Source organism: Priapulus caudatus, unplaced genomic scaffold (assembly GCF_000485595.1).
Source record: "Priapulus caudatus unplaced genomic scaffold, Priapulus_caudatus-5.0.1 Scaffold334, whole genome shotgun sequence".
NCBI classification, from domain to species: Eukaryota; Metazoa; Priapulida; class Priapulimorpha; order Priapulimorphida; family Priapulidae; genus Priapulus; species Priapulus caudatus.
Genome location: NW_014577395.1, coordinates 1 through 14,672, shown reverse-complemented (window position 1 = coordinate 14,672; position 14,672 = coordinate 1). Strand labels below are relative to the sequence as shown.

The following is a 14,672-nucleotide window of genomic DNA, read 5'->3' as shown; positions in this document are numbered from 1 at the left end:
ATTCAACGGCTGAAATAAAACAGCTTTGCGGGGGAGTAAGATGACAATAATAGAAGGAGTAGAGAAATGGCACGCACGCACACACGTACGCACGCACGCACGCACGCACGCACGCACACACGTACGCACCCACGCACGCACGCACACACGAAGCTCAAAAAGGAGGAACATCAACTCTACCTCGGCGTGGAGCTCACTGATGACCTCTCTTGGTCTACCCACATCAGTCGGTCGAAAGGGAAGGCAACCGGGGCCCTAAATTTCATCCGCAGGAACCTTGTAGGATGCCCAGAACCTGTCAAGGAGATGGCATACAAAGCATACGTGAGGCCGAGCCTCGAGTATGCAAGTAGTGTCTGGGATCCACACACACAGAAGGATATCACCTCCCTGGAGAAAGTGCAAAGACGAGCAGCGCGCTTCGTAACGGGGAATTACCAGCAAACTGAGAGTGTTACACAAATGATCGCAGACCTACAATGGCCCTCCTTGCAGGAACGCAGGTTTGTCAACCGACAGACCCTATTCTGGAATGTAATCAACGGACAGGCAGCAGTCGACATTCCATCCTTCCTCACCAAAAGCACCAGCATATGCCGCGGCACACACCAGCTTACATACAACAACATCAGAACCCGAACAGATGGGTACAGGTTCAGCTTCTTTCCTAGAATAATCAGAAGCTGGAATCTGCTACCGGAGTCACTACTCACTAGTCCAACAGCACAGCAATTCACTGGGTCCCTCTGGAAAAACATTGAGTCAGGCAGCTTCGTTGTTATACCACCTCGAGGAAGTGAAACGCATCTCCGACTGGGCAACTACAACAGCTCGCAACAGCCTATTGCCGTATGCTAGTCGCACTCAGTAATGAGTGCCTGGCCCAGAGAAGCCTCGATCTCTGGAACACATTACTGTCTACATTAAAAAAATATTCTATGCAAATCTCTCACGTGCACCTGGAGTTCTTCGCGCACTCCCTGGACGTTTATTTCTTACGGACTGTCCAGTATAGAAGTAGAAGTAGAAGTAGAAGCACGCACGCACACACGTACGCACGCACGCACACACACACGTACGCACGCACGCACACACGTACACACGCATGCACACACGTCCGCACGCACACACGTACGCGCGCACGTACGCACACACGTATATACGCACGCACGCACACACGTACGCACGCACGCACACACGTACGCACGCACGCACACACGTACGCACATACACGTCGCACGCAAACGCGACAGCACGTACCGCACGCAGCACACACGTACGCACATACGACGCACGGCACGTCCGCCGCACCACAGGCCGTACGCACGCACGCAAACACGTACGCACCACACACGTCACGCACGCACGTACGCAACACATACCACCCACACACGTAACGGCACGCACGCCACCGTACGCACGCACGTACTCACTACCGTATATACGCACGCACCGCACACACGTACGAACGCAGCGCACACACGTAACCGCACGGCACGCCACACATATGCACCACGCACAACGTACGCACGCACACACTACGCAACGCACGCGAACGGTACGACCACGCAACGCGCGCACGCACACACTACCGCACGCACGCACACACGTACGCACACACGTACGCAGGCACGCACGCACACACGCACGTACGCACGCACGCACACACGTACGCACGCACACATTCAGTCAGAATACGTAATAATAAATTCATTATTATCTACTGTTGCTAAAATTGTATTTTTAAACAACGTTTTAAATATGCTAAGCGAAGAGCGTTTTATTGTGTCCAATGGTAGTCTATTCCATTGGTTAGCTTCTTTAGTGAGTTGTGGCCATCCATATTATTTGTTAATTTGTATTAATTTCTTTGTCCTTGAATTTAGTGCAATATTTGTCACTGTTATGGTAGGAGATTACTTAATTCTGAGTGGGTTGCTAAGGTGGTGGATGTATTTGTATATAAACTGTGTGGTATTTAATTAGGTATTCTATTGGAGGCACTTTTAGCTGATTTCCGATTCTAGATGCTGGTCCTGCCTGTCGGTATGATGTAGCATTTTTGTGGGAATAACCTTTTATTATGCGTAGAGCATAGTTATGTAGTCTGTTTAGTTTATATCAAGAGCTGATTTGGGGAGATTTATTAGCATTGTAGAACCATATATGAGGTGCTGCAGGCTATCTTAATTCAACACTGTTCCTAATTGCTCCACCTCTATCTCTTTGCTTCCATTTTCGTTCGTTTTAGATAAAACGTGACCCACCCTACGCTTTCAAGTTTAAGCACATCTCTAGTCCTGACTATATTATCACTGTACCTCAGAGTCACGGACCCCAAGAATTCTGCAAAGGTACGTAACAAGGGTAATTTCAGGCTTTTTCGGGTAATAAGGGCTTTTTCGTGCCTCACTCTATGATCACACATTGAACATAAAATTATGGACATTCAATTTAGAATAGAGAAGAGAGCTATAGAGCGATTATGAGATATGGTGGATAAAAACGAATAGCTTTACAGAAAATAGAACAAATATTAATGCTGTTAAAATGTGCAACTTACAAATAAAAGACAAAATGACACATTGAATGTAAGGCAAGTTTTAAAACTCAAGATATTTACTATAGCAAAACATTGTCTGTCTGTGTTTGGTAGATGCATATGCGCACATTTATATATATACATACAGATGTTTCTGCAAAACGGACCTTGATACTAACTACTATCATTCAGATAAAAATACCAAGCGATGTGTATAATCAACACTTTTTCAACACACTAATAACTTGTCCATAAGAGCCCAGATATATTAATAAAGAACCAGTAATGGCCAATCATGCTTCAGAGAACAGTTACTCAAATTAACAAACACATATATAAGGCATACAAAACTATTTCTTGAATGAACTGGTATAGTCTTGTAAGATGTTGCTGGATAGTGGACCTAATCAAATTGCAATCCCCTGACCTTAACTAACATAATCTAAAGGTGCATCAGTGCCTCCTTTTAACAATGTAAGCTAACATTTCATAAGTAACATCAGACTATAGATCATACATATCATTTTGCAGAAAAGCGCAGAGTCCATTAAAAATAGTGGACATATTTTAAAACAAGGATCGATGACTCTGATTCACAACCAGGACACCAAATAATATTATGCAAATTATACAAACAATATTTTGACACATGTATGTACACTATACTGCGTGGGAAATACTGCATTTCAGAGACTGAAAAGGTCACCAGCAGATGGCAGTGGTGCTAATCCACCGGTGACATCTGGCAGCAACGTGAGGTCAGGCAGGTTTTGTAGATGTGATTTGAGCTCCTTGCGCACATTTATTACACTCTCTAGTTTTTTCTTCCATTCCTATAAAACACCAAAACACGATTTTAAATTAAAGCATTTTAATGTGTATAGGCATCACATTACCGTAGAGTACATTCTTCATGCCTACATTTGTAAAATACGATCAATCTACTGAGAAAACTTGCAAAAAATTGTGATAGAGAACTTGCTAAATGTTGGGAGCCAGATGAACATTTTTTAACGTTGGTTTGCAGTCGTCAGCTGTGCAATTCAGCGGTTGTTTCACTTTTAATTATAATGGCATAATGCAGATGCATCAGAGAAAAAATTACTTTTTTTTCACGTGAGCTCTTTTTCAAGTCTGTGGAAAATATAGCTCTCGTCAAAAATTTTACGGGAGCTATTTTGAGCCTCACGGGAGCGATTTCGGAGGTTTGAAGAGCGCATCGCGCATCGCTCCCGTGTATTTTTTACCCTGGCACGCATGCATGCACAAACATTATCGCTCATAGGGTCTATGTCCCCCAGGGTACTGCCAGAACGTACCCTGGGTACGGTCCGGTATACCGGAACATACCCTGGTAACTATCTGATATGGTTAGGGTTAGGGTTAGGGTTAGGGAGTAGGCGTAGGCAACTCCCTAAACTCGTTAGTGAAGTAGGCGAGGTACGGTCCGGCATATTAGATAGTACCAGGGTACGTTCCGGTATACCGGACTGTAGCCAGGGTACGTTCCGGTATACCGGGCCGTACCCAAGGTACGTTCCGGCAGTACCCTAGGGAACATAGACCCTCTCAACAACATTAACCCTCACACACACGTATGCATGCATACACACACATTACCTGCAGCAACTTTTGCGAGTCATCGAGGTGTTGCCGTTGAGCAGATATGAAAGCACCTAGCATGCGTGAAACATGGCGCCTCTCTTCCAGTTCAGCGTACAGACGACCATTGTAATCCGACAGCAGCGACACGGCTGCCTCCACCTGAGCTCCAAGCCTGTCTGCATCCTGCTTGTCTGAAATACACAGAGACAGGTTTTAGTGGGCACCAACACAGCTGACCGACATATCTGCCTAGCACGAGTGAGAGGCAGCTCTGAGTTGTCAGTGTTGCGAAAAGGGCATTAAAGGATTAGTTGCGAGATTCTTGCTCAGAAACACTCAATCCGTGAAAAAAAGCGAAATATAGTCTCACCTCACAGTGGATATATCACTGATTACACCAACTTGAAAAACACTAATATTTTATGCAGTTGTACAGGCCCGTAACCAGCGAGTTTTGCGGGGGGGATCGAATTAGGTAACACCGGAACTCGAAGGCGGAGCCCGAGCGCGGACGCACACGCACGCACACATACGCACGCACGCGCAGCGGCACGCACACGCACGCACACACACTCGCACGCGCACGCACACGCGCACTCCCACACACGCCCACACAGAGCCCGCACACAGACGCACAGAGACGAACGCCCACACACCAGGGGCGCAAATCCAGGGGGGGACAGGGAATGTGTGTGTGTGAGTGTGCGTGTGCGTGTGTGCGTGTGTGTGTGTGTGTGTGTGTGTGTGTGTATGGCTGCAGGGGGATGTACAGGGTTTTTTTCTGGCTTTTTTGTACACCTTGGTTGGGCCAGCTGCAGCTCGCGCCAGCAGTGATGAGATTGCAGTCGCCAGGAGAATTCTTACTCGCCGCGGCGAGTGGGCGACCGCTGTGTCAAGCGCTGCACAGTAATATTAGAAGATCTCACTCTTGAATATATAATTTGATTTTAAGCAGATTTATTATAATAAAATACAGCCTATAATGCTGCAAATAAAGTGCAAACTTACTACAGAGTACACTCAGTACTTCAGGGCTGCCAACATTGGGTAATAGGTGAGAGTGAGAGGCGAGGGAGTGAAGCGACCGAGGGGGGGATGGTGTTTCCCCCCTGTTTCCCCACTCCCACGGTAGGGAGCTTTTGCATTTTATAACTTCAATTTGTGCAATTTGGTACATACTAAAGTGACTGTTTCAGATATTGTAAAGATTTTTTTTGCTGTGCGTGAGATATTTGAGCATTATTTTTCTGTGCGTGAGATATTGTATATCAGATATTGTCAGCGTGAGAGCGTGAGGATTTTTGGTCAAAATGTGTGATGTCTCACGGTCAATGCGTGAGGAGTGGCAGCCCTGAGTACTTGCTCCTCGTCCCGACAGCAAACTTTGAACTTTTGAAGTGTTCACGTATTCTAATGAGCCGCCCGTACCACCGCCTTCAAAAAATCTAAAAATTCTCAGAAGATGGAGCTACAGTGTCATACGATCGATTGTGTACTTAGATTCTGTATGTGCATGTATGTGTTTGCATTCGAACGCTACAGCCCCTGTTGTGACTAATGGCAACGACCCGGCCCGGTCGACCGTAAGCGGTTGTCCCGGCATAGCAATCATTCCGCACGGCATTTTTCTCGCAGGATTTTTCTATATTATTGAAAATAAAGGCGTTACAGTAAATAACAAGTTAATTGTTACTCAACCGTTGCTGGTATGAACGTAACCGCTGACGTTTTCGCTTCCTGTCAGCGAAGCTTTCTCAAAAGCTAACTGAATCTTAATCAGTTTGCACCACCAGAATGGCTGATGGTGGCAATAGCTTAGATCCACAAACGCTGACTAAGCCTGCTATTCCCCCCTCTCGCCGGTGCATACTTTGCGTGGTCTTGCGCCGCATCCAGATGGCGCCTCCTTGAATCCAACGCGCCTGATTTTGTTAGGCTTCGCCGCATCATATGAATCTGCGAATTCTCCCAATCTATTGGGTGTTGTCGTTTCCGTTCGCTACATGTCAGTTGATCTGCGGATTTTGTGATTTCGGTAGCGACTGTTTTCGCTGGGCCCTAGCTGAAGATTGGGCTGCTACGGTGTTACGCTCCTTTTGCGTGTCTCTTTTAGTGCGGTGCTGGTTTTAATTTTCGGCCGCGCTTTCTCCAATGCTTACTAACTTCTTTCACACATAGCACACGCGCGTATTTTAATAGACGGCAGTCCAGTAATGTTTGTGCATTGTCTGTTCTGTCTTTAGGATGCTACTAAAAGCCGTTTTAGTTTCAAACAGTCTCACCTGTTGACGCCAACACCTGCATTTTTAGGCTGACGCTGAACAACGCCCTGTGCCCCTTCTGACGTAGTAGGACGATCATCGTCTTCGCGTTTTCCCGTGGAGGTTTTCTTTTGGGATGATGTTTTTTCCCGTGGTGTTTGCCATCTTCCTTGGACACTTTATCGAGTGTCAATTGGCAGTAGCCCGCATTTCCCTAAAGCGTTCTTAATGTGCGCTGCGCTTCAGCTTCCGGTCCTCACTCTCCGTTATAATTTTGTCTCTAACGATCTAGTAGGCGTCTCGTTACCACAGACAGTTTGTGCATGGTTGACTGTCGTGGTGTGCAGTTGAAGTTAAATTACTGCGTCCGTGTGGCGACTTTTTTCCTGTTTTATACCGTTCAGAGTTTTAATGCCAGCCATCTTCTCGTTTATGGTATGGTGATGTCGAGGAACGCGAATTTTTGAATCAATGTTCTTCTCGTACCGTAAATTTTATGTTGTTTGAGTACTGTCGATGGCTGTTGAGGTGTTTCTGTTCCATTTTGGACCTGCTGACCAGACTTGATGTTGATTTCAAAGTGTCATCTCATAGCGTTAGAGCCACAATTATTGGTTTGCAGATCCGCCGGTGCTGGTGCAATGGCTTCCGCTTTTCAAGCCAATTCCATGCTAAAGATTGGCAACGATACGGTGAGACCGGCGACTACCCATGGCTGCTTCCCAAACTATCTGGCTTGTAAATTTGGTCTCATGAATTTGAAATATGTTGGTCATCAAGGCAAACGTGTGAGTAATTCGATGATATCGTCTGTGGTGAGGTTGGCTTCGCTTCGTTCAACGTTTTGTCTGCTCCAGGTCTCGACTTGATTATGGTAATCGATCTCTGGAGAGTCGGAGTGTTGCGTAAAGAGTGAGACAAGTCATGGGAGACTCAATTCTCGTTCTTGGCTTTCATTACGATATCCGTTTTTAGTTCCTCTGCTAACTCTGTGGTTCTTGCATGTGATGTTCGGTGGTGCCTACAAAGGGTGCCAGTCAGAATCGGCTATAGCTTTTGGCGACAAATTTGTAAATAATATTATATCTTACAATCGATCATGAACTTATTCCAAGCCGTTACAATTTTTGAAAATTCAAAACCCCTCTATTACTTCCCCCTACAAATTGTCGTTAGTTCACCGCTAGGTATCCCCTACCCCCTACGCGAATGGCTAAAACCCCCTACCGTAGGGATTGTTCCCCTACTGAGCGCGTGGCCCGCTGAGAGGCGTCTTATGTCCCCGCGGGCGGGCCGGGTTACTGCCGCGAACGTACCCCTGCGGTACGGTCCGTATACCGGAACGTACCCTGGTACTATCTAATATGCCGCAACCGTAACCTCGCTACTCCACGTAACGAGTCTAGGGCAGTCGCCTAACCTACTCCCTAACCCCGAACCGAAACACCTAATCCTAATCCTACGTATAACACCTAACCATATCAATAGTGACCAGCGGTACGCTTTCGTATTACCGCACCGTACCCAGGCGTACGTTCCGGCAGTACCCTGGGCGACATTAGACCCTATTGAGCACGAGCCCGCGCAGCCTTGTCACAGTTACACTGCGGGCAGGCCGTATTGTCTAGGACACATTGGTTGTTCGTTTGATTACAACTGGTATATACACATCACATTTATGCTGGCGCTTGCAAATATGTTATGCCTGCTGTATAACGCTATAGTGGCCTGCGCCCGCTCAGATTTTGACGATTTTTGTTTAGAGTATTTTGTAGAGCGGAACTCCCTGTTCCGCGGGGGGGATCGTCCGATCCCCCCGATCCCCCCCTGGTTACGGGCCTGTTGTAGCATAGAAAATTGGATATGAACAAATCGTAACACCCTGAAATTTTATCTGCGACAATGGCAGAATGGGTAAACTTGCAAATTGTCGGTGCACAAAATTGCAAACAAAAAGGCATCTGAGATTCTGTTAGAGATGTATAAGTCTATGGCGGAGTGCACTTCGTTTATCTTTTGAAATTGGCCGATAGCTGGTGGTATTAGATGGTCCAAGATTACAACGAAAGGCAGCGGTAATCGAAACGAGTTCGAAATGTACATGTTTTGATGAATACGAAGGTTCTAAAACATTTTATCGTTACTCTAGACAGTTGCTGTTACTCAAGATATAACGGTAAGTGTCGTAAAAGTGGGGAAAACACGAGATTATGCTCGAAATTATGGCTTTGATAAAAGAATGCTCGATAACAACATGCTGCAAACTTGACTTTTCTGCATGCTTATGTGCGTACGAGCTTAACGAGCTCGGCCGATCCAGATTCATCAGCATCAAAGCACACATGGTTATCTTGCGCGACAGCATAGTTCAATCCTGCCACTTGAAGATGCCTACCCATGATTCATACGTTGGAGGAAATGCTCACATGCATACGTCGTGGTTTCATTCACACAGCAGTGAAACGCACCTTTTAGTTTCTCCAGTAGCGATATATCAGAGACTTCCGGTGGCAGAGAGGCGATCTTCTCGCGCACAGCAGCATCACCGGAGGCTGACTGTTCTAACTGCTCTAGTGCTCTCACCAACTCATCTGCCTGCAGGAAAAGTACAGTGAAACCTCGCCCAGTTAAGTGTCAAAACTGGTTATGAACACATATCTAAACGAATTGATTTAAGTGACTATAAACGGATTCTATTATAACCTATATCACAAACATATCTATACGAAGAATATGTACTGGCACTATGGGATTTGGCTGTTACACGGATACCATTTTTCGAAATTTCGGCATCAGCATCACCCTAAGCAACCCTAGCATCCTAAGCAACAAAGCTGAAATGGCATTCATGCTGCAGCCAAAACCCTACAATGCCACTGCATGTTCATATACACATTATTGGTTTATATGCACAGAATCAGCTCACTCACATCTGGGGGATCCAAGGGTTCCTCATCTGCTACAAGTTCCTCTGTTAAGGCAATGACCTCCTCTAGTTTCCTCTTTTTAGTAGAGGTTGGAGGCTCAACTGGCGTTGACTTTGACTCATGGCTTTTTTCTGGAAGACAGACTGGCTTGAATGGCTGCCATGAAACTTGATACACCCAATGTAGTGTCTTTGCTATATGCATGCACCGTATATTGATAATGCACGCTTCCTTGTTATGCTATACACAATGAGTGCTCCCTACACCGAGTACATTTCCTGTTACGCATGTGCACGTGCTGGGGGTCGGGTAAAAAATGTATTATGGATGACAGAGTGTGATTTAATTCATGGTTCAACCCGAGATATGTTAGAGCATAATAATTGATCATCTGACTCTATAGTACCCAATACTATTGCCACCAGACAACATTTATCCCACACTTTATATCTCGTATAACACTGGTACATTTACAATAATGCCTTAGATAGAACCACATAACTCAGTTTAGCTTTTATCCAATTAGTGATACTGTTATATATTGTGCCCTAGAAAATTATACATATAAACTCAGTTCAAGCATAGTTGACAAACGTATATTTCTTGAAAAATAGAAAAAGATATTTAAAATGCAAGCACTACCTCTCTTGTGTTTCTTCTGTTTACGATGTTGCTTCACCAATGGAACTTTAGTAGTAGTAGTCTCCTTTGTCAGGCTTCCGCTACCTTCACAAAGGGGAGAAATACCAAACCTTGTATTGAGGACTACTGGTAAACCCCCAAAAAAATGTTGCAGCATTTTATATCTCCCTATACAATACCATATAAAATTGCCCATACAATGCAAATATGGATATCAAAGCCAGTAACACGCACACAACTTAGTAATTGATAGCCAAAAATACAAAATAAAACTTAAAGAGAAAAAGAAAATACTAACAACGTGTAAACATGCACATATTTTATGAAATAACTTATATTTGTTAGTGCTAGTAAATACGTGATAATCCCCTGTGCATTAAATTGACTACGTCAGGAATTTTCTATGGTAAAATTTGTAAAACGTTTGTTGCAATTTTTTTACATTAAAAGTAAGAACTAACGAGACTAAACGTATCGTCAAATTCTTACCTGATAAGATTGTTTCTCAACTAGTTAAAAATCCAAAAAACCTGGACGATTTGATATTATGATCCTGACAGTTAATTGCTTGCTATGAGGCCTATGTAGATGTCACGACGTGGATGTTCAGCATCAAACAATATAGTAAAATAGCGAAGTATAATCCAGGCAATTTAACCATAAACAGTTGATACAGAATTACTTATATTTTATGAAAAAATTCTATTCTCCTATTCTATTTGATTATTATTTATTATAGAGAACTTATTTTTTATTTTTAGCTCCATTTACAGTGAACGTAATCACTTATAATCTAATCCTAATAGACACAAGAAATTTAAAAGCTCACCATCCTCAAATGACTTTTTTAGTTGTTTGCAGAAAGTTGCATCATAAACACCACGCTCTTCCCATATCCTGACAATTCGCATGACAGATTTGAGAGTTTTTTCATCCTTGCAATCACTGAAAATATATGTGATTGCCAGTACATTCAATAGTACCATCGCAATATATGCTGATGCAACCTGTTAGCAACAATATCAGACAATAGCTCAATGAAACATATAATATGGTTATGCGCAATTTTTCAAGTCATAGCACAGTCACATCACATAAAGCTTCAGACATACCTCGCAATGTGGCGTACTGCACCAGCTAACACATCAAGGAAGGCTTTATTGAATTCTGGTCCCTTTTTCTTGCTGTTCTGTATCACATCATTTGCCAGATACATTAGTGTCAGCTTCCTAGCTATAGGTGCTGAAAATACATCACAGTCGGTAATTATAGTTTTTTGGTATAATGCAACAAAAGCTTTGATAAAGAACGAATGTATATATGTGACGTTAACATCAGAAACGTTTCAAAGGCTTGAAATCACTCTTCGCTGCATGACAGTATATAGGCTGACAGTGGGGATCGAAATTAATACTAGTCTGGAGTCAGCATGCCCTGTTTTACTCCACCCTAAAATAACTTGCAGAGGCATACCCAGACATTTTTTGATGGTACGCAAAATTGCGCTGAAATTTGTCAAAGTTGTTATTTTTACTGAAATCCTTCGACCATCTGGCATAATGACACTGTAGTCATTATTCTTATCACACGCATAATTCTGTAAGCCCAACTGAACATTACATGAAAAACTACAATAAAGAATACTTCTTCTTTTTTTATTCTGAACAATTTTAGTACGCATTTGCGTACTTTGCGTATAGGTAGGTACGCCCCCGACTTGGTAACCCTGCAATTAGACCAGTACCCAGGTATCATCTTTTACAACTGACCATATCTAATAAAAAGATAATTGTTTATCCTTGCTCTCTATACAAGATGGTTTAAAGTTGCTAAGTATGACTCTAGTTACTATAGTGGGCTTTGGTGCGGACGTGGGAAAGCTATATGAACTACAGTAAAAACCCGCGAGTAAGAACCTAGTTTTTAAGAACGCTGTGGCTACGGATACGGCAGCCGTATCTTAATCTCTCGAGGCTGGAGGTACGGCAGTCCATTCGCTTTCATACTTAACGAGACAAAGATGGCGGCGGGTGGCGCCAGATTTCGAAATAACGCCTTGGGAAATAAATTCACGATTTGAGAGTTTAGATGAGCTAGAACCCTAACCCCAACGCCAAAAAGGGGCTTCAACAAACGACGGCTGCCGTACCTCCAGCCACTGCATTTTAAGAACCTGTTACGCTAAAATTTGCCAGTTATACCCCCTCTATACAAGAACCTGTTTAGCCTAAAATTTGAAGCAGGTTCTTATTTTCTAAAATCTATATAAAAAGATGTGTACACTTATGCGAATAAGATAGATCAACATTTTGGATCCTTTTTTGGAGACACAGGTGCTTTATCACTCCAATTTAATACACTGTAAATGCCAATGTTGAAAATCAAATAGAATTGTTATTGTTGCAATTACACATAAGATCCATCTCACACAGTGATCTTGCGACACGTACACGCATGATTGCGCAACGGGACACTCTGCTGATTGCCGACTGTGTGTGTGTGTGCGTGAGAGAGAGAGAGAGAGAGAGAGAGAGAGAGAGAGAGAGAGAGAGAGGGAATGTGTATGTGTGTATGTGTGTATGTGTATGCGCGAGAGAGAGAGAGCTAGAGGTGTGTGTGTGTGGTGCACGTGTGTGTGTGTGTGTGTGTGTGTGTGTTGGTGACAGGGGGTTGTCTTCCTCCCGCTTCATTTATATTAAGTAAGCGGGTTGGTCCCTAGCATTCGTAATAGAACGTCCTATATAGCCCTGCGGCAACTGTACGCGGCTATAGTACTAGAGCTATATCATAGGGGTATGTATGGGTATTATGGTATTATTAGCCCGACAAGGCTCTTCGACTGTATCACGTTGTAGGAGCTTGACAACCTTCCATACAAAGTGAGAGCGAGAAGGTAACTTGTGGTAACTCTAGCCGCTAACTTGTGGCTAGGTATGTCGGTAAGTATGTGACTTGTTGTGGGGTAACAGGGGCGTGTACAGAATTTGTACCAGGGGGTGGGGGTCTAACCGTAACCCAAACTTGCGAGCGCGAAGGGGGGGGGTCTGGGGGGCGCTCCCCCTGAAAATTTTTGAAATTAGAGTTCCTTAGATGCGTTTTCTGCGCGAGCAGGGGGGGGGTCCGGACCCCCTGGACCCCCCTGTACACGCCCTTGGGTAATGTAACTACTCAATGTTGGGTTACATTATTGAATATTGCAATTTGTATCTAACCTTTCCCCAGTTCGCTGAACCACACCACAACGATCTTTTTGGCGTGTTTTCTGTGATGGATGAGCCACAGTGAGAGGGTCTGAATACTCTGCTGCGTATTGTTTACTTCCTTCAGTTTTTTCACTAACGTTGCATCTGTAAAGCTTGCCATTTTCACACAATAAACACAAACATGCAAAGTGAATCAACCATCTACTAGTACTATGATCCAACACTGCAACAGTGCCCGGCAATGTTTGGTGCCGACAGGCCAAGTTGCTATAAACATGCAGAGAATGTGATTGGTCCTGTACTTAATACGTCATGACGCCATATCTTTGTCAACTCTCAACCGGGAGTGTCTATATTCAGCCGGTACGGGAGATTACGGTACGCATATATTTGCTAATATATTGACTATCGCGCGTCAATAAACTCAATATTCACAGAGAGTATAGCTAAGACATGTGTCTATATGTATCTTAGAATATAATTATGCAAATGATCTCCGTACGCGGCTTGATTCATATACTCTCTGTGATATTGAGTTTATGACGCACGATTAGTCATATAGCAAATATATGCGCGCGGAAGTGATTACAGATGATTAAATTTTAAAATTCTTAATACCTATAGACACATGTCTTAAGCTATACTCTCTGTGAATATTGAGTTTATTGACGCCACGATTAGTCAAATATATTAGCATAATATTGCGTACCGTATACTCCCGTTCCGGCCTGAATATAGACACTCCCTCTCAACCAGGCCGCAAAGGGCTCCACGCGATTACATCTCATTGGTTATAACACAAACGACGTGACCAAACTATGCAAATTATCTCCTGTACCGGCCTGAATATAGACAACCCCCGCCAAAGTCATGAAACGCTAGGCAATGCACGCTAGATACATGTTACCAGGAGTCTATCAATAGATCCGGCTGATGTTACGGTCAGCTAGTTTGGTTCGCATATATTAGAGGAAACAATATCAATAAATATGAGTAAATAAATATGAAGATAATATGTTATCAATGCACGCTAGATTCATGTTACGGTCAGCCAAGAACGGCGGAACCGGGGGGGGGGGGCAGGGGGCACTTGCCCCCCAAAATTTTTTAGATTTTTTATATTTTTACTATGTATTTATTATATTTTTACATGATAAACGTGCCATTTTATGGCTTTGCCCCCCCCCCAAATTAAATACGTTCCGCCGCCCTTGCCGGGTCAGCTAGTTTGGTTCGCATATATTACAGGAAACAATATCAATAAATATGAGTAAATAAATATGAAGATAATATGTTTTAACCTCTTCTAATTTAAAATAGTGTTTTTTATCTCATACATTACAAACAATGTGTATATAAATAAAATATGCAACTATAGATCAATCTTATAAAGAATAAATATACACAAATCACGATAAACATGCATCGCGCATAGTATATATGTATGTATAAGGTGTGTATCACTGTGTGTGTGTGTGTGTGTGTGTGTGTG

General features: G+C 43.6%; 1 protein-coding gene across 2 annotated transcripts; it reads right to left on the bottom strand.

Annotated features, from left to right (window-relative positions):
- Positions 1-2,585: 2,585 nt before the first annotated feature.
- LOC106809187 (regulation of nuclear pre-mRNA domain-containing protein 1B-like) lies at positions 2,586-13,454 on the bottom strand. Of its 2 annotated transcripts, none has more exons than XM_014812180.1 (8): positions 13,190-13,454; positions 11,090-11,219; positions 10,807-10,922; positions 9,975-10,061; positions 9,339-9,466; positions 8,877-9,003; positions 4,163-4,338; positions 2,586-3,375 (listed from the first exon to the last, which is right to left on the bottom strand). In XM_014812180.1, exons 1-8 carry the CDS (start codon positions 13,338-13,340, stop codon positions 3,229-3,231), a joined length of 1,062 nt encoding a protein of 353 aa, XP_014667666.1. In that variant the 5' UTR covers positions 13,341-13,454; the 3' UTR covers positions 2,586-3,228. The 2 variants fall into 2 exon arrangements, with proteins under 2 accessions (XP_014667666.1, XP_014667667.1); XM_014812181.1 differs by having other exon boundaries at positions 9,978-10,061.
- Between the last annotated feature and the right edge of the window lie 1,218 nt (positions 13,455-14,672).